At 43.0% G+C, this 24,941-nt stretch overlaps 1 protein-coding gene across 1 annotated transcript in view; it reads left to right on the top strand.

Annotated features, from left to right (window-relative positions):
- Nucleotides 1–6,955: 6,955 nt before the first annotated feature.
- Nucleotides 6,956–24,941, top strand: part of LOC124775106 (protein scabrous) — a 203,844-nt gene continuing 185,858 nt past the window's right edge. Inside the window, exon 1 of the mRNA XM_047249935.1 lies at nt 6,956–7,506. Within this exon, the coding sequence (XP_047105891.1) occupies nt 6,956–7,506 (551 nt within the window). The remainder of the gene's footprint in view (nt 7,507–24,941) is intronic.

The following is a 24,941-nucleotide window of genomic DNA, read 5'->3' as shown; positions in this document are numbered from 1 at the left end:
CTCAGGATGTATGCACCCAAATTGCGTGAAAATGTAATCACATGTCAGTTGTAGTATAATATATTTGTCGAATGAATACCCGTTTATCATCTGTATTTCTTGTTGTGTAGCAATTTCAATGGCCAGTAGCGTACCTTCTGTGTAAATCATCCCTACCATCAGAAATTTCCATCTGAGGTAGTATGTACCACAACTAAATATATTTCTTTTGATATTCTCTAGCTCCTGAATTAATTTGAACGAATATATTCAACACACACTTGGGTATAGGTAGAAAACGAGGGTTTGGTTGGCATAGCGCAGTTTCCGCCCTGAAGAAGGGTTGGGTGATGGCTAGGTTCAAAGAGGCCGCCCGCGGCCTGTGGCTGCCCCCGGCTGCCCTGTTATCGTGCTGTCGCAAAGGGCCACCTGCCACACACGCCGGATCCGGTGGCGCCACGCCGAGCCTCTACTAGACGCCAGGCAGTATCGCAGACGGCCATCTGGCGCCTGTGTTCCAGCACTCCCGCTGCACCCACAACACCACAACAACAGTCGAAGACTCAGCTCTGGACCTCTCCACCTTGCGGCAGTGTGCAGAAATATTGACACGTCTGTCGATGGTAATGAAGTACCGAAACCGGAAAACTGAACATTTTTATAGTAATTAGTGATGCTCACTAAACAGAAAAAACTTTACTCCACCTTTTATTTCGTACGTTTCAGTGTTAATTGGCACTTCCCTTATAACTCGAGCAAAATATCAGTTTGAAATGTACTATGTCGATGAATGAGTGATGATAGACGATAGTACCATCTGCCGCCACCAGATAGTGTTTCTGTATTCTATTGGTGACGCATTGCAGCAGCATTTTTTCCGGCTTGCGAGTACTCTGGTGGACACGGATAAGACAAAATGAAAGCAGACAATCATGAGCAGTGGTGGACAGTATGGTTTCCCTGTAGCGAAGTGGCACATGGCACATGAGGGGAAACAGAACTGAGTCCTAGACCCATGTTTCGTTAGGTATCAGATTTCGCATACGGTGGGAATTGTGCAGAAAAACGCAAAAGCGCTGGGCCTCCAGCAATTGTACCCAAATTAAACATTGCCCTACGTGATAGTGACTTGATAATGTGGCACTGGCGAATCACGTTTGATGAGCAAGAGAAATCAGCAGGTCTATTGCGGGGAACCCTCTACACCATCGTCCACGAGGATTTGTCCCATTCCCTTTAATTTACACAGAAGCAGAAGCGTCTGCAGTTATGCCAATAGTTATTCAACAGATCTAGCGAGTTCTTTGAGCGTTTGGTCACCGTCGACGAGTCATGGTTCTTCCACGATACTCCAGAAAAGTGACGGCCGGGACAATTCGCGCAGAAACAATTCAAAAATGGTTCAAATGGCTCTGAGCACTATGGGACTTAACATTTGTGGTCATCAGTCCCCTAGAACTTAGAATTACTTAATTCTAACTAACCTAAGGACATCACACACATCCATGTCCGAGGCAGGATTCGAACCTGCGACCGTAGCGGTCACGCGGTTCCGGACTGAAGCGCCTAGAACCGCACGGCCACATCGGCCGGCAGAAACAATTGGTGACTGTGTTTTGGGATCAGGAAGGGATACTGATAGTGGATTGGTTCCCTCCCAATACGACTCTCAAGAGTGATCGGCACTGCAGTTCACTATACATGCCCCGCCAACGCATTCACCAACGCCACCACAGAGAATGAGGCCATGGCGTTCTGTTACAACACGACAATGCACGGCCACATGCTAATCGTCAGACCATTGCCATGTTTGTGAAATGGGGTTAACTGCGCTGCCGAAGCCTCGAAGAGGACTCGAACCTCTGGCGGGACCAGCGGCACAGTCCATGACTGCAGCGCCTGAGACCGCTCGGCTAATCCCGCGCGGCCCATAAATAATGCTTTGCTACTCAAATACGGTAGCTGCCAGAACGGTGGTGAAAGTGCAGAGATAATCTGTATTCGTTTGTTCCGAAGATCGTTCCTGTGAGCACAAAAAACTTATAGTGCCAATCATTATTGAACGCCCCAAGTAATTGTCAGTTCTGTGCTGGTTTCAGATGGTGATAAAAATCCTTAGCTTCCCAGTTTGCAGCAGTCTTTTCAAGTCTGATGCGACACAGCCTTAGCACTCCTGTAAGCGAAACTACAGCAGCCGAATATGATCCACTATAGAAGGATTCGTTATGAATAGGAAGGTAGGGCAGAGGGTGTGTTACTGTGAACAGTTCAGTGACCGGGTTGTTCTAATCAGAATCGACAGCAGACCAACACCGACAACGATAGTTCAGGTATACATGCCGACGTCGCAAGCTGAAGATGAACGGATAGAGAAAGTGTATGAGGATACTGAAAGGGTAATGCAGTATGTAAAGGGGGACGAAAATCTAATAGTCGTGGGCGACTGGAATGCAATTATAGGGGAAGGAGTAGAAGAAAAGGTTACAGGAGAATATGGGCTTGGGACAAGGAATGAAAGAGGAGAAAGACTAATTGAGTTCTGTAACAAGTTTCAGCTAGTAATAGCGAATACCCTGTTCAAGAATCACAAGAGGAGGAGGTATACTTGGAAAAGAGACAGAGATTCCGAAGTCAGATACCGGACTGTAAGGCGTACCCAGGAGCAGATATAGACTCAGATCACAATATAGTAGTGATAAAGAGTAGGCTGAAGTTCAAGACATTAGTCAGGAAGAATCAATACGCAAAGAAGTGGGATACGGAAGTACTAAGGAATGACGAGATACGTTTGAAGTTCTCTAACGCTATATATACAGCAATAAGGAATAGCGCAGTAGGCAGTACAGTTGAAGAGGAATGGACATCTCTAAAAAGGACCATCACAGAAGTTGGGAAGGAAAACATACAAAGAAGGTAACTGCGAAGAAACCATGGGTAACAGAAGAAATACTTCAGCTGATTGATGAAAGGAGGAAGTACAAACATGTTCCGGGAAAATCAGGAATACAGAAATACAAGTCGCAGAGGAATGAAATAAATAGGAAGTGCAGGGAAGCTAAGACGAAATGGCTGCAGGAAAAATGTGAAGACATCGAAAAAGATATGATTGTCGGAAGGACAGACTCAGCATACAGGAAAGTCAAAACAACCTTTGGTGACATTAAAAGCAACGGTGGTAACATTAAGAGTGCAACGGGAATTCCACTGTTAAATGCAGAGGAGAGAGCAGATAGGTGGAAAGAATACATTGAAAGCCTCTATGAGGGTGAAGATTTGTCTGATGTGATAGAAGAAGAAACAGGAGTCGATTTAGAAGAGATAGGGGATCCAGTATTAGAATCGGAATTTAAAAGAGCTTTGGAGGACTTACGGTCAAATAAGGCAGAAGGGATAGATAACATTCCATCAGAATTTCTAAAATCATTGGGGGAAGTGGCAACAAAACGACTATTCACGTTGGTGTGTAGAATATATGAGTCTGGCGACATACCATCTGACTTTCGGAAAAGCATCATCCACACAATTCCGAAGACGGCAAGAGCTGACAAGTGCGAGAATTATCGCACAATCAGCTTAACAGCTCGTGCATCGAAGCTGCTTACAAGAATAATATACAGAAGAATGGAAAAGAAAATTGAGAATGCGCTAGGTGACGATCAGTTTGGCTTTAGGAAAAGTAAAGGGACGAGAGAGCCAATTCTGACGTTACGGCTAATAATGGAAGCAAGGCTAAAGAAAAACCAAGACACTTTCATAGGATTTGTTGACCTGGAAAAAGCGTTCGACAATATAAAATGGTGCAAGCTGTTCGAGATTCTGAAAAAAGTAGGGGTAAGCTATAGGGAGAGACGGGTCATATACAATATGTACAACAACCAAGAGGGAATAATACGAGTGGACGATCAAGAACGAAGAGCTTGTATTAAGAGGGGTGTAAGACAAGGCTGTAGTCTTTCACCCCTACTCTTCAATCTGTACATCGAGGAAGCAATGATGGAAATAAAAGAAAGGTTCAGGAGTGGAATTAAAATTCAAGGTGAAAGGATATCAGTGATACGATTCGATGATGACATTGCTATCCTGAGTGAAAGTGAAGAAGAATTAAATGATCTGCTGAACGAAATGAACAATCTAATGAGTACACAATATGGTTTGAGAGTAAATCGGAGAAAGACGAAGGTAATGAAAAGTAGTAGAAACGAGAACAGCGAGAAACTTAACATCAGGATTGATGGTCACGAAGTCAATGAAGTTAAGGAATTCTGCTACCTAGGCAGTAAAATAACCAATGACGGACGGAGCAAGGAGAACATCAAAAGCAGACTCGCTATGGCAAAAAAGGCATTTCTGGCCAAGAGAAGTCTACTAATATCAAATACCGGCCTTAATTTGAGGAAGAAATTTCTGAGGATGTACGTCTGGAGTACAGCATTGTATGGTAGTGAAACATGGACTGTGGGAAAACCGGAACAGAAGAGAATCGAAGCATTTGAGATGTGGTGCTACAGACGAATGTTGAAAATTAGGTGGACTGATAAGGTAAGGAATGAGGAGGTTCTATGCAGAATCTGAGAGAAAAGGAATATGTGGAAAACACTGATAAGGAGAAGGGACAGGATGATAGGACATCTGCTAAGACATGAGGGAATGACTTCCATGGTACTAGAGGGAGCTGTAGAGGGCAAAAACTGTAGAGGAAGACAGAGATTGGAATACGTCAAGCAAATAATTGAGGACGTAGGTTGCAAGTGCTACTCTGAGATGAAGAGGGTAGCACAGGAAAGGAATTCGTGGCGGGCCGCATCAAACCAGTCAGTAGACTGATGACCAAAAAAAAAAAAAAAATAGAAGGAATACATCTAGGAGCTTTTCAGCTGACGCCAATTTATTTGAATCAGCTGTTTTCTTTATTGAACTGTTCGTAATACTGTCAGCTTCGGGAAAATATGACTAATCGTCATTTCTGGAACCTTGTGATGCAGGAAGGTGCTTACGTTTCTTGATTTAGGAAACTTACCGAAATAGAATTGTACAGTGGAGCTTCTAAACTCTTATCATAAGGTTCTGGAAAAACTGAGGAAGTATATACGAGGACGTGCTGAAAAGTAAAGCTTCCAAAATTTATATAAATATTCTTACAACTTTTTAAATCAAACAAACGCTATTAACATTCTTCATCTTTAGACTTTATGTCTACATATTTATTTCTCAATATAGTTTTATTGCTATTATCGGTCAACAATTGTATTCACTCCAATTCGTCAATCGTCATTTGTTTTTCGTCGAAATAGCAAAACTCAGCTGCGACTTCTAGTGGCTCATTTTCTAATTTAACTCCCTCATAATCGCCTGATTTAATTAATGTACAGTTCGTTACCCTGGTTTTACATATGACGTTTCTATGACAATCTGTTTTCAAGACTCTATCCATTCCGTTCAACTGATCTTTCGAGTACGTTGCCTGGCCGAATGACATCGGCAAACTTCAAAGTTTTAATTTCCTCTCCCTGAACTCTAATTCCCTATTCAAATTACTTACTGTGTTGATTTACTGCTTGTAAAATATGGACACTGTGTAACATCGGGAATAGGGTACAGCTCTGTTGCATTCCTTCTACTGGTTCCTTTTCATGTGTTTCGACTTTAATAACTGCAGTCTGGCTTCTGTACACGCTACAGATATCTTTTCGCTCCTAATAATTTACCCTTGCAATCTTCAGAATTTCAAAGAGTGTATTCCAGTCAATATTGCCAAACCCATTCTCCAAATCTACAAATGATGTAGAAGTAAGATTGCCTTTTTTCAGTTTTTGTTCTAAGATAAGGCGTAGGGTGAGTATGGATCGCGTATCCCTACGTTTCTCCGGAACTCAAACTGACTTTTCGCGAGGTTCTCTTCTACCAGTCTTGGCATTCTTCTGTAAATAATTCATGTAAGTGCTTTGCCGTTACTGCATTGTGAAATACTCCTGTAAAAGTGTCGTGAAAAATAAAAGAAACCATAATCAATGTATCATTCTTCAATGCAGTATGTCATTTTTCCCAAAGTCTGAGGGTATTTCTTTCGCATATATCTTACATATCGGGTGGAATAGATTTTGATGGTTGGTTCACACCAGGAAGTCAATAATTCTTAGGGAATGTCTTATATTCAATGTGCATTGTTTCGACTTAGATCTTTCAGTATTCTATCAAATCCTTCTAGCAGACTACTAGCCCATTTCATCCTTTCCTACTTCTATTTCCATAATACTATTTTAAGTTTATTTTCTTTGTGTAGTCCTTATGTGTGAACATTGTGCCTTACAGCTTCACCTTTCTTGTTTAATACTGTTCATGATCGTAAAGCTGCTACACTTCCCTCCAATTAGTTCTTTAATTTCACAGCGGGTGGCATGTATCTTTCTCATAGTCTACACTTCTGGTTTTTCACATTTTTCCTCTGCGAAATCTTCCACTTGGGTATTCTTGAGCTGCCATGTGCAGATTTCTTGACACTTTGGAATCAGATAAAACCTCAACAGTTAGATTATTTCAAGCTTCACCTAAAAGTTACTTGCTCCTAACTAATCAAACGCAAGCAGATATCGATCGCTTGAGGTTTATTACGCGCGCAAACCGAACTGAGACTTGACGCAACGGTAGATGGGAGCAACCTTAAAGGCATTTCACATTTACGGTCTTTCCCATCAGCTACCGTACCGCGTCAATTGTCAACTTCGTCTGCGCGGGCAGTAATGTGATACAACAAGAAAACCGAGAACATTTTATACAGGGCGTTGCCTCTTTCCGCAGCCCGCTGCCTCAGGGAGCAGTAATGCCGCTTTCCGAGACGTGGACGATCTGTCACGGTAGCCAGCTAACCATACACGGAGAGCCCGTTGGCGTTCTGCAGGAAATGTGTACCACGTAGTCTCCAGAGTATACCATAAATGTTCAAAAATGCCGAGGCTAGTGCATCTCGGTCGAAACTAGTATGGCAGTGACAAATGGCGACAGCAGCAACAGGAGCAGCGGGAAGCTGAAGAAGTGCGCGTCGTATTTCTCGGACAGGCGAGCAGCTGCCTGTCGTGCAGTGGCAGGTGTTGCTCTTGGCCTTCGCTGGAGCTGTTACGCCTCCCCCTTCCCCGCTGCAGGCCAAGCCAGCCAGCACGCGCTCGGCACACGCCTCGGCAGACGCCGGGCCGCACACCTGCCGCCCGGCCGCCCCCTACGCGCATGCGCGGGCCGTTGTTTAAAACAGGCGCCGCGTCCGCCGCCGGCTCCAGTGTGGCGCGAGCCGTCCGCAGGAATGGTTGTGGGAGTGATGCGGTGTAGTCGCTATGCGTGGTCGTGTTGGTGGCTGTTCGTGGCGGTCCTCGTGTGCAGCACGGGCGCTGCCGACCTCGAGCAGCAGGTGAAGTTGTTGCAGAAGCAGATGAACGCGCTGTTGGAGGGCAAGCAAGAGGAGTTCCAGAGTCTCCGAACTGAACTGGGGGGCGGGCAGTCGGAGGTCGCCGCGCTTCGTCAGGAAGTCCAAGAACTCAGGTAAGCTACTGACTGTTGGCTGACCTTTGAAACATTGAGACAGATGGTGAACGCTAAAGAAAAATCATTCGTAATGGCGGTAATGTTTTTTCTTCGGTCGTATCTCGTCTGTCTTACTTGTTGCTATGATACGAATATGCTCTCAGCCTTTACATAACAAGCTGTTTCATAAGTAGTCTGGCTTTTGAAACATTTTCAAATCTTTTTTATAGCAGTTAAATTTTTTTACCAGTCTGTGATTGTTGACCGTTCATATTTCACATGTAGTCAACAGCAGGAAATTGATATGTTACGGATGTAACTCATATAAAAAAGATCTGAAGACTGCTTGTTTAAAAAAGAAACCGTTTACGAGAATTTAAAAAAAAAGTCACTGTGAATAAGACGCTTAGCTGAATAATTAAAGACATTGCAAATTCGTCTTTGCAACTACAAAGAAACAATGCGTGTTTATTTTTGAAACATTGCTATGGCTGCATTTTTGTCCGATTTTCGGTTACGCCTGAAGGTATCGTCTACGTGCACATCTTCCAGATATTCCTGCATTTGGCACTGTTTTGTTGCATTGCGTCATAAATATTAGCGATTCAATGTTTTGTCGTGATTATATCAAATGCACAGTACTGCAAAATAAAACGAAATTTGACCAAAAACATCTATGCCAGATTAATGGAAAATGTGTTTGCCGACGATATTTCAAGATGCAAGGAGAAGTGAAACAAAAAATTCTACCACTTTATATGTTTCAGATGAATAAAACCAAGCGGTTGTGGTAAAATAGTTGTATGCATTATGGTCACAAATAAAAAAGAATTCGGGTAATTAAAACTAATGTCTACAACACGATACGCTAAACCAGTTGTAGTCAACATAGTCCTTACTGCCCAGTACTGGGCGTTCCACCTTTCAAAAGTGGGCGGTAGGCTGTAGGAGTTTTAAAATCCTTTCATTACGATTTCAAACATTTCGACAAAGTATTTGGTATGTAATTATTATCATGTGCTTTAACTCATTGTAACTCTCTTTTATAAATGCTATAAAGCTACTTCCCTACTTTATAGATCACCATTACTGTGAAAATGTTGGACGATTAGAAAATTTTACTTCTAATAGAGACACAAAAGTTGGCGGTGGGAAGAAAAGGTTGACTATCCCTGCTCTAGATTACTGAGTTATGGTATATAACTGTTACATAGCCGTTAACTTTTTGTCTTTCTGATTTATTATTGCTTTTGAAATTTCATTCATCACCCGACGATATTAATTTTTTATTGTGCTGTAACAGTAGGATTCTCTCTAAACTCTGTACTATATCAGCACTTACAAAGAGGTAAGTCCCTTCAATCATGAAAGATAGTCTATTGTTATTTGCCTCTGAGGCGTTTAATGCGTAACTCACAGCAGATCTTTATAGACAACGAAATACAGATAGTAATTGGATTTACACTTCGTAATTGCTGATAAAGAAACGATACCGGAATGTCGTTCCTGCTGATTAGATGGAAAAAGGGCTGGAGATGGGAAGATAGTGCACAGAGACGATGTCTGGCAAATGAGTTGCTCAAAATATTTCTAGACCGAGTAATCAATACGGCGTCAGCAGCTGAATTCTCAGCATGGACAACAATAATGCTCTGATGATACTGGCCAGTTGTATTTTCTACTCCCGGTGACCTACTCAACTCCTATGCCGTTAGGCAGCCGGTGTCTCTTTAAACAGAGGGCGCCCTGCCGTCTATACCCTCCCGCAGAACAATGTGCAATCGAGCAGGTGCACGGTGGACAACGCACGGACGTTCGGAATGAAATGTTTTGTTCTGTGCAATAAAATACGGATTTGATAACATACTTTCAGTAAGTAACTATTTCGTATCCACTCTGATTGAGGAACTCACGAAATAAGTATACTCTACATTCAAAGAAACTCACAACCGCCAAGTGAAGAATTGAAGGTTTTTTACCTTTAAAGAACAGAACGTCTCCGTTAAAAGTAATATTGTAATTTCGAAACACGCCGCACAACGTTCTCTGTCAACTGAGGAGAGCATTCAGACAGAAATCGGAATAAAAACTTATTCGTAACATGGTTCTTTAGTCTTTCCTTGCAAGCACCTGGAAATTTCAACGGATTATCAGTAAACATCTTCTGTCGCTCCAAGGTTTCCCAATTAATGATGAAATGTCTCATTTACTCTCTAATATCCTTCAGAAAAAAATAAGCGTGTCATTAAATCTGCGACGGTTGATGGAAGTAAGAGTCTGGCATGAATTGATCGCATTCTTTGCATTACAAAAGACGTGACCCTGGTTTTAGTATGGAAGTGAAATGAAATCATTGAAGAACGTGTGTAACCATTTCAGTGTCTAACATCTCTATGAAAAACGCCGTTTACGCCGCCATGTGTCAAGCGTTGGGGATGGCTATGTAAAAGCCAAGTTCGGAAATCACGAGTAGAATATCAAGATTCCGAATTGCTGACATGGTTACTGCTGGAAGGTCTGAATTTTGTGGATGTTTAATTACATTCGGTCCCGATCGATACTGCATACGTAAGTCGCTACTAGGGGAATTATTTATGCTGAAGTCTGTAAAGACCTTAAACAGGCACTATAGGACTTGAAACAGAATGGGACTGCAAAGCTGCTCGCAGTGACCCAACTGTCTAATTCTTGTTAACCCGTCGTGTTTTGTAAGACCGCGTAATGAGAATTCATTCCATTGATTTATAATCCGCAGAAGAACTGTCACTTTTGTGATATGAGCGTGATACAACTTCTACTATTGGAATTTTTTGTTTTGTTTTTTTTCTTTTTCTTTGTTACAGTGTTCAGGAAAAGCAATGTGTTTGCTACTTTATATGTTGGTTACGTTGTGGGGCGTGTTTCGAAATTACCATATCACTTTTAACGGAGATGTTCTGTTTTTAAAGGTACAGATCATTCAATTCTTCACTTGGCAGTTGTGTAAAAGTTTTTGTGAATGTAGAGTTGACTCAGAAGCTTGACAGACATGGTATAAGAAAGACATTATGAATATATACCGACCGGAGGGTGGAGGTTATTTGGTAGTAGGAAATTTTTAAACGAAAAAGCTATTGCCGGATTCATACCACACTAATAAAAACAACAATTAACGTTGGATTTCTTATTTCTGAGAAAAATAGCATACAGTGAAACAAATTTCTAATTTGCCCGCATTTTAAGGGGAGACACCACCCAAAAATTTAGCTTTTCTTCTACGTTACTAATTTCAGCCGGATTTTAATATATTTATTATGTAAAGATGTAGCGCTACCCTACACCGAAGTCTAGAACTGCATTGGTTTCAAAGGTTTGATGGTATTTTTGAAAACCAACTTTTGGTACTGAGAGCCCAATTTTCACATTCTAGGTTTATTAGGTGCATTCACAAGACATAGTTCAATAGTTCTATGCATTTATTTCACGAGAAATGTTATTAATTTACTTTTTGTTGTTGTTTCAAGTTTCAAACTTAAATTTTCTTTAATTATCGGTACATAAATGTGATAATAATGTAAAGAAATTACAATTTTGATAATATTAATGAGAAGAAATGCCGGCCTCTGGTGGCAGAGCGGTTCTAGGCGCTTCAGTCTACGGTCGCAGGTTCGAATCCTGCCTGGGGCATGGATGTGTGTGATGTCCTTAGGTTAGTTAGGTTTAAGTAGTTCTAAGTTCTAGGGGACTGATGACCTCAGATGTTAAGTCCCATAGTCCTCAGAACCATTTGAACCATTTTTTTTAGTAGAAATATGCAAAAACCTCAAGACTACTTCCTGCGCAGATTGCACTGAGTCTGGTTATTATTAGGGGAGAAAGGTTGGCAATGAACTTGGAAAAGCAAACTTAGGGAAAAATGAATCTTAAAACTTCATTTAAAACTGAAAGCTAGTATACAAGAAAGATACCCATTAAAATTTCCCAGCGCCATAAAATTCCTGTTCCTGTAAGGCTTATTGTTCTTGTAACTTCAAAATCGGGATAGTGTTTTCCTTGAACTTTACGTTGTACTTGTAGCACCTTGTGAACTGCTTGATGCGTCGTTGACCGCTAGATCTTTCTGGGATGGTAATAAAGGAGTGCTATGACTCCGGCTTTCTTCAGTCATCAAACGTCACATATTAAACTTAGAAAAAACTTCTAAAAGCCGTCTTTGGGACGCTTGGACCAAATGTCAGTGTGGAAACTTTCATTTGCGTTTTTTGTCTTGGCGTCTGTGCATCTTACCAGTAGTGCATCAGTCTGCATATGTCTGTGATGGGTGCTATCTTGCTCACTTTGGCGGTTGAGAGTGTGCAACGAACACTTGCAGTCAACATTTCTGTTTTATAAACGTACTTGTAATTCGCCGGCCGGAGTGGCGGTGCGGTTTTAGGCGCTGCAGTCTGGAGCGGAGTGACCGCTACGGTCGCAGGTTCGAATCCTGCCTCGGGCATGGATGTATGTGATGTCCTTAGGTTAGTTAGGTTTAATTAGTTCTAAGTTCTAGGCGATTGATGACCTCAGAAGTTAAGTCCCATAGTGCTCAGAGCCATTTGAACCATTTGAACTTGTAATTAGAATGCAGCCAAACCGTTTGTACCCTAAGAGTAAACGTTCCAAGTATGTGAAATAGCAATTAATATTTTTTTCTGAAAAGACTGAAGTTTTTTGTCTCGCCTGTATGTCGTGGTAAATTTAGAGAAGCCTGCTCTTCACGCTGTTCGCCCACATCTTTCTCGAGTCTGCAGCAACAGTCGTTGCACTAGGCAGTTTTCTACTCGGTGCACTGACATGCCTCTCTCTTCCTTCCTGCGCGAGCGTTTCGCACGCCACACACGGTGAGCATTCTGCACGCTCGGCGGGTTCGCACACCGGGGGGCGGGGACACTGCGGACGCAGCCAGCGAGAAAATGTGCGCACAATTTGGCTGTCACGCGCCACGGAAAGCGCCTTTTTGTTGCGACGCGTGTCCCTCGCAGAGGCGCTGCTGCAGCTCCTGCAGCTTCGGGTTGTTGTGCGGCACACAGCGCGGCCCTCCGGCTGTTTTGTTCGGCGCCGGCCGCTGGCCGACCACCTGTCGCGGCAGCTGCAGCCGCCGCCGCCGCCGCCTCCGAGGAATGCCGCAGGGGCCAGCCGCCGCTGGCCTTGTCCGGGCACGCAACGCACAGCACAGCATCTACACCGGGCGCCGGAAAAAACTCCGCACGGAGTGGCGTCGAGGCCCAACAATGCACTCTCCACATTGATGGCCACATTTAATGGACGTCACATATCAGAACATAAAAATACACTGACGGGTAGAAAATCGCAGCACCGAAAAGTAGTTAATGTAGATTAATGAAATTTTCGGGAATACATTCGTCCACGTAACATATTTGTTTTATTAACATTGCAAGATCACACATCAATTTAAGCAAGAGATAAGCCATTGCAAATGTGGACTGCTGGTGCATTAATAACCGATGTAACCACCAGAAGGTTGAATGAACGTATGCAGACGTGCTTGCATTGTTTTATCGAGGTGCTGGATGTTCGTTTGTGCAATGGAGTTCCATACCTGTTGCAATTAGTCTGTCAGTACAGACACAGTTAATGCTGGTTGTGTGGTTCAGATGGCTCTGAGCATTACGGGACTTAACATCTGAGGTCATCAGGCCCCTAGAACTTAGTACTACTTAAACCTAACTAACCTAAGGACATCACAAACATCCATGCCCGAGGCAGGATTCGACCCTGCGGCCGTATCAGTCACGCGGTTCCAGACTGAATCGCCTAGAACCGCTCTGCCATAACGGCCAGCTGCTGGTTGTGTAGGAGACGGAGTTTCGTCTGATGACGTCCCACACATGCTAAACTGGGGTCAGATTGGTGATCAAGCAGGCCAAGGGAACATCTCGGCACTCTGTAGGGCATGTTGGGTTACTACAGCCGCATATGGGCGAGCTTTATCCTGTTGGAAAACACAGCCTGGCACGCTGTGATGTTGATGTTTGGTTTGTGGGGCGCTCGAGTGCGCGGTCACCAGCGCCTGTACAAGTCTCAATTTTTAAACAGTCCATATTTTTTACACGGTCCAATCTAGCCACTGTCACGAATGATGATGATGCTGATGAAATGATGAGGACAACACAAACACCAAGTCCCTGAGCAGACGAAGTCCCCAAACCGGCCGGGAATCGAACCCGGGAGCTCGTGATCCAGAGACAGCAACGCTATCCTCTAGATCACGGGCTGCGGACTGGAACGATGTTCATGAATGGCAGCACAACAGGTCGTATCACCAGATTCGTGTAAAATAAATTACAGTGAGGATTCGTAGCTGGCCGGAGTGGCCGAGCGGTTCTAGGCGCTACAGTCTGCAACCGCGCGACCGTACGGTCGCAGGTTCGAATCCTGCCTCGGGCATGGATGTGTGTGATGCCCTTAGGTTAGTTAGGTTTAAGTAGTTCTGAGTTCTAGGGGACTTATGACCTCAGAAGTTAAGTCCTGTAGTGCTCAGAGCCATTTGAACCATTTTTGAGGATTCGTAGGATAACCACGAGAGTGCTCCTACTGTTAAATGAAACTGTACGCCAGACCGTAACTCCACGTCTAGGTCCAGTGTGTTAAGGTTCGAGACAGGCTGATTGCAGGCGCTCACTTGGCCTCAAGACACGGCCATCACTGGCACACAGAACCCGCTTTCATGAGAAACCATCAGACCTCTACCCTACGCTCAAATGTGCTGTCGCTTGATACCACTGAAGTCGCAAACGGCAGTGGTTTGGGGTCAGTGGAAAGCACGCTACAGGGCTTCTTGCTTGGAGATGTCCTTGAAGAAGCAGATTTTTAACAGTTCGTTGTATCACTTTGGTGCCAACTGCTACTCAGATTGCTGCTGTAGATGCATTACGGTGCGCCAGAACCATACGTCGAACAGTGTGGTCTTTCCATTGGGTAACGCCAGGTTGCCGTCCGGTGCAAGACCTTCCTGAGACCGTACAATCTCGCGACCACCCAGTGCAGTCGTCAGTCATATACAGTGGCCACATTCCTGCCAAGTCTTCTGCAAAATAGCAGAAGCAACATTCAGCTTCAGCTCGTACCTTTGAAAAATACACAGGTACTCTTAGAAAATTAGTGTTAGAATATTGTTGTTCGTTTACACACACACACACACACACACACACACACGCACACGCACACACTAAATGACACACGATGTTTCTTCGGAAACATTCGAAGTGCGTTTTCACCCAGAAAGGGACTTCCTTGAACGTTGCTCTATAGAGTGGAAAAGGTGAAAATCTGAGAGTGCAGGATCAGGTGATGGAGATGGGTGCGGAATGACTTCCCAACCCAACTCCTGTAAAGTGTTTGTTGTCCGTCTAGCACAATGCGGGCGAGCGTTATCGTCGAGTAGTAACACTTCACGCTGTCTTCCTGGACGTTGTTCTTGCATTGCGTCTGCAAGATGTCTCAGTTTTTTACAGTGGATGTGAGCAGTTATGGTAGTAGCTGACAGTGGCAGTGGATACTTTAGTTTGCGCTCAACAATTCCTTCCTGTTGCTTCCGTTAGCTTAGAAACATCACTACCCCTAGATAGTAACGATCCACAATGGTGGTGGCCGGTATTATTCACGAGCCAGTTTATGAGGAACAAGCAGAGCTGCACATATGGCCACCCGCAAATTTTGTGATTTTGTCTTAGAGTGTGTGGTACACATACACCCGATTTTAAACCTTTCCTATTGCATGCAAATGACACACGATGGTGGAATGATCACAGTTCATAACCATTAATGCTTTCAAACAATCTTCATCAAACCTTGAAGTCCTTCCTGTACGCAGAGGGACAAAAAATGTCAAAACGATCCTCCTTAAAACAAGTAAACTATTTTCTTGCCGTGCTCTGCACAATGGCATTATCCCCGTACACACCGCAAATACTTCTGGCTAGCCCCATTGCTGTCATCCTTCTGTCGATCTCAAACAGAATAATATGTCGAAAATGTTCCGGTTTCTCTACTTGGCACTCCCATTTTCTAGCGTCCGCAGCTTCTCGCACTATTTGCAAATTACAAAACGACAATATGTAAACTCATGTAGGAACAATGATCTACAAATAAAAATTGGGATTCGATAAATGAACCCACAGCAACCGGAATACCAATATGTATCCCGGGTTCGATTCCCGGTGGGGTGAGGGATTTTCTCTGCCTCGTGATGACTGGGTGTTGTGTGATGTCCTTAGGTTAGTTAGGTTTAACTAGTTCTAAGTTCTAGGGGACTGATGACCACAGAAGTTAAGTCCCATAGTGCTCAGAGCCATTTGAACCATTTTAAAACAAAAACACTGCATTCTTATACATCAATACCATGCGTCTCAGTAGGACACAATGGTATCTCGTACTTGTGATTGCAGTCCAGATGGTGTATCTCCTCACAGTACCTTATTTGGTTAAGAAATAGAAGATAATGTTGGGATTGGAGAGAAATGAAGGCAAACATATAGTCTGGTCCATTATGTTGATCACCCCGAATATTGTCTTGTCCAGAAGCAAAATAAAAAATGTCCGAAGCTGCCAAGGGTACATTATCCAATATGACTTCCTTTCTTGTAATTTCATTCGCTACAAAAAAGTGAACATCACTACTCCTTTTTCTTATGTAACACCCTTTATTTCCTGAATTGGAAACGTCTATTCGATCGTCTGTCAAACTTCCTTGCGTGACAGTGTCGTTAGATTTGAATCGCTAATACTCGAGACTAATAACGCACAAACAATGCTTGAGCCCACAACAGATAGATATTGTCTGTGCGGGTTTGTCGCGCAGTACTTTTCGTCCGTGACGTTATCGAACCCGTGTAGGCGCATGCGCGTGTTTGTTACGAATTAGCTTTGAGTATAGTTTAAAGTGGTGCAGCGTGGAAACGTTTTTAGCTGGGACGATGAGTCGGGTGCTATTGTGAAGATCTCGCGGAGTGCTACTAAGACCTAAAGTGAGAGGATAGAACATTCCGCCAGAAAATAAGTGACAGTCGGTATTACATTGAAAGTTACAAAATAATGAAATATTACAGAAAACGTACTTCGTGGCTGCTGCACAGTTGCATACGTCCATTGTCAACTTGATCCGATAAACCATAGCGATCTGCACGGAACTGATACTTCATAAAGTAGGCGGTAGAAAGATCAACAGGACCGATAAAAAAACTCTATCGTATAAATAAAGTGTTGAATCCAGAGCTGTAAACAGGAATGGAGGAAAACAAAATAATTTTGCATACATTACAATCGTTTGGCATTAAAAGCAAATAAAGTTGTATAAAATAACAATTACTTCAAAAGAAAGATTTTTTCAGACACGAAGGAAAATTGTAAAAGATGTTCATCGAATACTCGAAAAGCTATTTTTTAAGTATAATGTTTGAGGCTTGTGACCATTGGGAACAGCATGAAACAATTTCCTACCGCATGGCATTTTGAAGAGTATACCGAGAAATTAACAGCTGCTTCCCAAAAAATAAAAGTACTGAGCAGGCTTGAAAATCTAGAACTGGATTCGTGTTCAGTTCTTCATTACTATTGAGAAGCGAAGCTTTGCATGTCATAAATGTTGCACTATTTTCTCTGCATCTTTGACTACTCACATAGCGATAAACATAGAAAACGCCAAATAGGCCCTTGTTCTATGTTCAAGGTGTTTCTTTCCGAGAAGCCCAAAACTGATTTTATTTTCGCACGGACTGAGTAACAGAACCATGGAGATGCGTGTATTGATCTACAGTGGTCCTCAAAAGTGTTTGCATATTGGTGGCTCATAAAGCGGTTACTAAACTCAACAGGAAGCAAGAAAGGCGCGAGGCAATGCATCAAGCAAGAAAAGGGCATTAGTTAACGTCATGTAAAGTTGTGAGTCCAGAAGCGCCATTTCCTCTCCAAGTTCCTAGGCCGAGTAATTAGCTGCTAAGATTTACGGCGTTGGCTGATGATGATGAGTTCGCCTCACGTCTCCGGCGGTCTCGCGCCGAACTCGCGGACTAGTTTCACAGGCCGTGCTAACAAGGTCGTCACACTGAAGGCCACTGATTACAGTATTGTTTCGGACTCTCTGTTAACTCTAGGCGTTCCTACTCGCGTAGGGCTTCTTAGACATCGGACCTTCCGAGCACAGGTTCTGTAACAGTCTTCGCGAATTCATTTTTATTTCTTTAATATCCATAAACAATCGTTCTTGAATACATTTCACTTTTTGGGTTTTCCACGTCTTGTCTGGTACGCCTGGCCTGAAACTGAACTTAATTGTCGCTTGAAAGATTTGGGCCAGTCTATTATGTCATATGTATGATCGTGACTCCCTGAGAGGATAATTCTCATCGTGATGGTAAACTGATTGCACACAGTACCTCTTCGCGGTAGTCCCTTTTTGTGCAATGACGCACTGCACACTCCGTGTTCTGAGTGTAGTTTGACTTGTAACAGCGGCAATACAAATTGAGCTTACGGGACATTCACATAAGTGGCAATCGAGAAGAATTTGTTTGCTTTCAACTAATAGTGTGGCATATTTTCGATCGTGAAATAGACCCTTCAATTTACTTTGAACAACAAATTACTCCACGTCAGCTTTCTGTACTGTGCATGTCCATTATGATAGTAAGATAATGTAATGATAACAGACTGTCTACTTTCTGTCATAGTCTAGATCGTACCTTCCCCATACATTACTTCTACTAGTGAAGCCGTTTTCTGCAGTTGCTGTGTACGTGATATCGCTTGCGTAACACCGGACATTGTCTGTTACATGTGAGAAAACATTCCGAAAAAACTTAAGATGCAATGTCCCAGTATTGTCAAGGTCTCTCTCTCTCTCTCTCTTTCTCTGTCCTTGATGCTTATTGGAACTCGGCGTCCATGATATGCCTACTGCTTCTGATGCAGAAAAATGTTCCACTTGTACGACAGTAACTGCCCACTCTTCGAAGGCTAGTTACAAGAAAAACTGTAAGGACGCCAGGTATCTTAATGGCTACTAATTACTGAAAGTGCTTTTCACAAAAAAAGTGGGCTTTGGGACTATTTATATGGAGCACTTACTACAGAGGTTGCCAGCAAATGCATGCGGGCGTTAACGTTTGGACGGCCCCTTTTTAAGTACATCAGGTGGGTAGAGGGGTGAGGCGGGGGGGGGGGGGGGGAGATAAGCCATAAACTGTTTCACAAACAGGAGATTGGTTCAGTTTAGTACGTGTTTGCCGAAGCCGAGAACCAATTTACGTAATACACCGACGATGACTAAAAACACTATCTTCTGTTTACACGAATGCAAGTAAAATAAAGCATTACGATCAGTGACGAGTAACATATCGTAATATGAGGGCGTAGTTTTTCACGGCGACATTCAGGATAAATATTTCTCCGTTTTCTCGCAGCTTCAGATTTGTTTGTACACTCATCCTTTCAACGATTTCCACTGCCCGGCTGAATTGCGTTGTGGAGACGCCACGAAGTGACGGGGCTTCCAAGTGCTACCACAAATTATGTCGATGTTTGTGAAGGAGGAACATCAGCAGCGATGCTGATTCCGATAGATAGTAAATAAATAACGGAAATACATCAGTGTTTTCAAATGGTTCAAATGGCTCTGAGCACTATGGGACTTAACATCTACGGTCATCAGTCCCCTAGAACTTAGAACTACTTGAACCTAACTAACATAAGGACATCACACACATTCATGCCCGAGGCAGGATTCGAACCTGCGACCGTAACAGTCGCGCGGTCAGTGTTTTCCTAATCAAGTTTATGCCGATGTCTTTCTCCGACTTGGAGCTGACTTAAGCTGCTGGAGTGTTAGGGGAGAAGGGAGGGGTTGTATCTAAAGTTTAAAGTGACTCCGAACCATGTTGCAGCTCGACGTTTTTCACATCAACAAACATTGACATATGGGAAAAGGTAGCTAAGCCTATTTCTCAGTAGCCTTTCACGGTCGATCACTCGTTTCCATACACCTTTAAAACAGTGGCCCTGTCTCGGTTGAAAATGTAGTTGCACTTTCCGATCTCAACGGATCATTTATGACTAGAGTTGCATTCTACCAAAACTACGGTTCGGTAATTTTGTATACTACACATATGACGTAGTAAATAGTAGGATTACCGGTAGTATTCATAGCATTGGTAGGAAAAGAAACATAGATGAATATGTAAGAAAGAAAACTGGAGTCGACGACTTGTCATCGTTTTTCTGGTTGTTTGTTTTGCACATAATCAGAACCACACATCATTCAGTGTTGTCCATTGTGTATTTTATATCTTTACAGAACATAAATTGCAATTTATAAGTAATAAAAATTAGTTGATCGCTTAACTTCTGCGCTTTAATGTGATCAAAGCAATTACTTAGCATGAAAGTACAGTTTGCATGCAGAAAATATATAATTGTTGTTATTTTGTGCTCAACAGAATGTTCTTCATCATGCATAAAGGCAAGAGTTTCTTGTTATTGTTGATAAATGCGAAAGTTGTTTGTGAATAACAGAAACAGGTTTTATACAAATGCAACAAACTATTGAAGCGATGTTTGATACATTTTTGCTTTGCTGTTTTTTTTTTACCTTTTTGTTGAGTCAATTGCGTTTTTGGACGCAGAATGACAAATTTGTGTTGTTTCCTTTGTCTTTACTACAACATCCCTATCAACAATTTTCGAATAAAATATGAATTAAACATCGGCAACTTCAATTTTGCCACAAATGCTGTTTACTTGTAAGTAATACACAGGAGGATAACTATGTAGAATAAAAACGTTTTGTAAGTTACCCGGCCCTTTACATATCCCCACTCAGTTTTTAGACGATTCGCTGGTTCCTGTTTCTAGACACCGAGCGCATAAATAAAGAAAGCAATCGCTACAAGATAACGCCCGATAGGTATGCAACACGTCTAATGTATAAGTAATTCAGATACGACCTTAACTGTCCAAAGCTGCCGTGGTCTACCCGTACATACGACAGTCGATAGTAGCCTACGGTAGTTTTAAAACTCTACTTATGATAGATTCCCAGTAGAGACATGGCGGAGATAAGACTTTCATCAAACGTAATTAGTTTTTTTTTTTTTTTTTTTTTTTTTTTTTTGTGATGCTGTTTCCGGACTCAACTTTCATGCCCAATTGATAAGGACTCCACACGTTGGAGCAATACTCAAGAAAAACTTGTCGCTTTCTGATACTGATATCAAATATTTAAACGGCGAGACGTGCTCCGATTGTTCTCCAGTAGACGCTGAGGTACAATTGTGGCAGACAGAGGTGCCTGGTGCTGCATCGGCTGCCACACACGCTGCTGGCTAGCTTTTACCTTCTGTGAGAGCAGAAAGCGCCCCTGGCCAGCACAGTAAGTGCGCACACAGACACACACACACACACACACACACACACTGGCCCTGGCGACGCAACTTTGGCTAACGAGCGCCGGCCGCAGCCTCGACTGCGCCATTCAGCAGCATTCAGCACCGCCCTAATGGCGACCAGGGAGCCCTGCGTCCTCAGCTCGTCACCGCCGGCCAGCCCACAGCTCTGGCTTCAAACACTTCAGCCAAGGACAAGTTTTACGGGACATTCTGTGTGTGGCTACTCCGGCATCTGAACAAACAGCGACATCACCGGAGTCAGTTCTACGACACACAGTGACACTGTTTATTTGTGACACTACAGTAGCGTCCAAATATTCTCCGCCATTTTAACACGTTTTTATTAGGTTGCTTTCTGTCTGTCTCTCAGCTCAGTACAAATTTTGCACTAACTTGTCGATGAGCTAGAGATCTGAAAATTTAAACATCGCTCAGAATTAGATGACAATGAAATAGTTACTCGCTTTCCTTTCGGTGTGTTCGATAGTGGTGTCAGTGAAAAAGATTGGTAACGACCAATATATTAATTAATTTCCGTTTCTCGTCTCGGACACACAGAAAATCGGGAAGCGGGCTTTTTTTTCCTTCAGTTTAATTTACTGCTTATTTTCCTAGTGAAATAAAAGTAGTGTCACATAAAGTAGTGTCTACAGTTTTCTATTTCTTAATATGACTGCTGGAAGGAAGAGAACTCCTGATTCCATGTATATGCCTGATGTGTTGAGATATAAGAAGCGCATATCTGTCTAAGATGTTTCATATATCACGACAATGGGCAGTGACCAGTGATCCTCTCCCTCATTCTGAGCATTTCCCGCTTGATGAGGATGTATTTCTTTCTACCTATGAAAATCATATTTTTCGATCTCCTCTTTTAGGAGGAGCCTAAAATCTTAACATATCTTTGTTAGAATCATCTCTACTTAGATCGTCTACTTGATGGCCTGCCATGTATGCAAATGTGACAACCGTAACGTGGAAGAGAGTGAAACCGTGGCGGTAGACCATCTCCTGAGAATCAGTAATTTCTTACCGCTCTGTAAAAATTTAAACTACGTTGGGTTTCGCAGTGACTGAGGCACTGGACACTAGCTCAGGGAAACCTGCATTCTAATCTCAGTTCCACTACGTATATGATTTGCCTTAAGTCCGTTGAATCACTTAAAGAGAATTTGAGGAAAGTTTCTCAAAAAAAATTCGTTCTCAGTACTAGAAGTTAAATTACATTTTTCTTCCTTTCTTTGAAAATAAGAAACGAACGGGCGGACTGGTTATATTTAACACAGTCGTAAAACATAGGCCAGTGAATGTGGTTACCGAAAGATTTCAACACCACAACACCATTTTACAGTCCTGTTCTATTGAATGGTTGCACAAAAAAGAAAAACTCTGAAGCGATATCTGCTTTTATTTTGTTACAGTCCCCAACTTAATTATATGTTTATCAGCGTGTTAAATGACGTCATAATTTTTTATTTCTTGCGTTACCGTCGTGGAAGAGTAGCACGTATCGCTTATCGTCTCAATATTTCTATATGCATTGAAAGATCATCTTAACTGAATTGCGAACAATGTAACAGAGTAGTTAGTTTGATCGATGCTTGAAAACTGCTCCTCACTTTGGGACTCATACGTCAGACGTTATTGGTAGAGGAAATGTAGAAGGTCCAAAGAACAATATATTCCTTTACTGGCTCGCTCAACAAACGTGAAAACGCCACGGACACGTTCATCAAACTCCAGTAGAATGCTACCATAGTGGCATTGTGCATCATCGTGTGGTTTACAGCTAGAATTCCGATAGCGCACTATCCTAGAAGAGACAAGCACCATAGGGCTTCTTCCTACACACGTCCTAAGAAATGTCTTCGAAACAAAAATGAGATTGGTGCTTGTTGTGTACATAGTTCCGTGTAGTCAGCGCGTACCCAACTTTCCCACTAGTTGCGCCCCGCTAAGCACAACAGCGCAGGCGAGGTATTATAACGAGTGTACAGACCTCCGATTAGTCAGTCTGCATTTGTTTGCACCAGTCTGTACGAGTTCTACATTTGTCTGTACCAGTCTATAGTCAAGTTTCAGTCTGCACCTAATAAGATTACCATATTCCTGTACATAGCCATGAAGATAAATGTATAGACACTTTTGTCAAGTATCAGAGATATGATTAACGTACCAGTACCAAAGGAACTTCAGATTGTCAATTGTAAATAGCATCCAGAACCAAGTTAAGTAATTTTTATGCTTGTTATTATTTTAATAAATGTGTGTGAAAATTAATCAAGTTCTGTTTAAAGTTGGTCACCGTCAATCTGCTACTCTAAACGTGCAAGTGGCATTTCTATCGTCTGACCTAACGGCAGAAGATTAACACGCCGCGATAAGACCACGAGACATATTGCTGACACCCACCTACTTCGTTAGAGCGACAAGTCAAATAATCTGATGGTGTGTGTACTGAAGGTCTTACAGTACAAACACCACAGTGCGCGTACGAGGTTTGACAACAATCATTACTCCCGCAGCACACATTTCGCGACTGGAACAGGAATGTCGAGAAAAGGCACTGGTATACGAAGTATCTTCCGCCAGACACCGTGAAGTGTAAGAGTGGGTAAGTTCTCGGAGTGCTAGGAAGAGATCTGAAAACAGAGAAAGGAAGCGGGAGATAAAGAGAGAAGAAATTTTCGCCGTAAGCTTACGATGGCAACAAGCACTGAAAAGAGAGCTCCTGATAATGTTGAATTTCCAATTACAGAATTGCGGAAGGCGAGACCACTCAAAAGTTGTCAGCCGGAAGGAAAACACGGTCCTTCCCGTTAACACGTCTTTCGGCCTGCGGTAACTACTTCAGTATCAGTGCTTAAGTGGTTCCTTTCAAATGAAGCGCTCGCACAGAGCTGGAGAGAAACAAAGCGCTGGCTGCCACTCGCGAGGTTTCCGCTGCAGAGCCACACGCCTCACACTGCATCGCCCCCACCTCTTCTCATTCCTCCCTCCCCCCCCCCCCCCCACCCCACCCCACTTCTGGAACCGCTGTTCTCTGCCTGCCGCCGCGCCGTCTCTGGTAATTTAATCGCGCCTTCCATTTCCCGCATTGTGCCGTTGCCTTAATAATACAGCCGGGCTCTCGGCAGGGGGCAGATTTACTTATACCGAGAACCACGTCCACGTCCCGTCAAACCTGCCGCCTCCGACGGATCGACCTCACGAGGTCGGATCGAGATGCTGCGTGCCTGCTACATAGGTCCCCGCAGATTCAGTACCAACATTGTCTTGCCTCCAGCTGGCGAGACGGAGCCAAGAGAAAATTAATACCTTTCGTTTTTGAAGCGTTTAACACAGCAGATAGGAGATTATTTGCCACGCTAGGTATATCTTGAATATCCAAGTACTTTATTGTTATTTTCTAATTTGCGATTGTCTTGCAACCATAATTTTTCACGAAATTAAGCAGAAAATGGAAGAATACTGGCCAGCCAGGGTGGCCAACCGGTTAAAGGCGCTACAGTCTGGAACCGCGCGACCGCTACGGTCGCAGGTTCGAATCCTGCCTCGGGCATGGATGTGTGTGATGTCCTTAGGTTAGTTAGGTTTAAGTAGTTCTAAGTTCTAGGGGACTGAAGACCTCAGAAGTTAAGTCCCATAGTGCTCAGAGCCATTTTTTTGGAGAATACTGAAGTTTTATCTGAAACATACTTTTACGTTACAGTACTATGTTTGACAACATCGCGTGTCGTCGTGCTGCGATTTATACACGACCAGTGTAAAGAGGGTTAATAAAACGCTAACCGAACGTGAACGAAGCACCACCATGTACCGAAAATAGCCTCACTGGTCAGCATAAACTGGCTGAAGATTACAAATTATTTTTCTGAAAACGACAATCACAGCAGTGCTACGACCTTCGCTTAAATACGGTTTTCTCTTCATGACAGCAGAGGAAATGATAGGCTACAGTGTTCAACTCGTCTAGGGGACCTTCTCGGGCAGTAAAATTACAAACTTTTACATCTTTGGTGAAACTTTATGTTT

This window comes from Schistocerca piceifrons, chromosome 1 (genome assembly GCF_021461385.2).
Source record: "Schistocerca piceifrons isolate TAMUIC-IGC-003096 chromosome 1, iqSchPice1.1, whole genome shotgun sequence".
Classification (NCBI taxonomy): domain Eukaryota; kingdom Metazoa; phylum Arthropoda; class Insecta; order Orthoptera; family Acrididae; genus Schistocerca; species Schistocerca piceifrons.
Note: the sequence above shows the minus strand (reverse complement) of the source record. Positions and strands in the feature narration are given on the sequence as shown.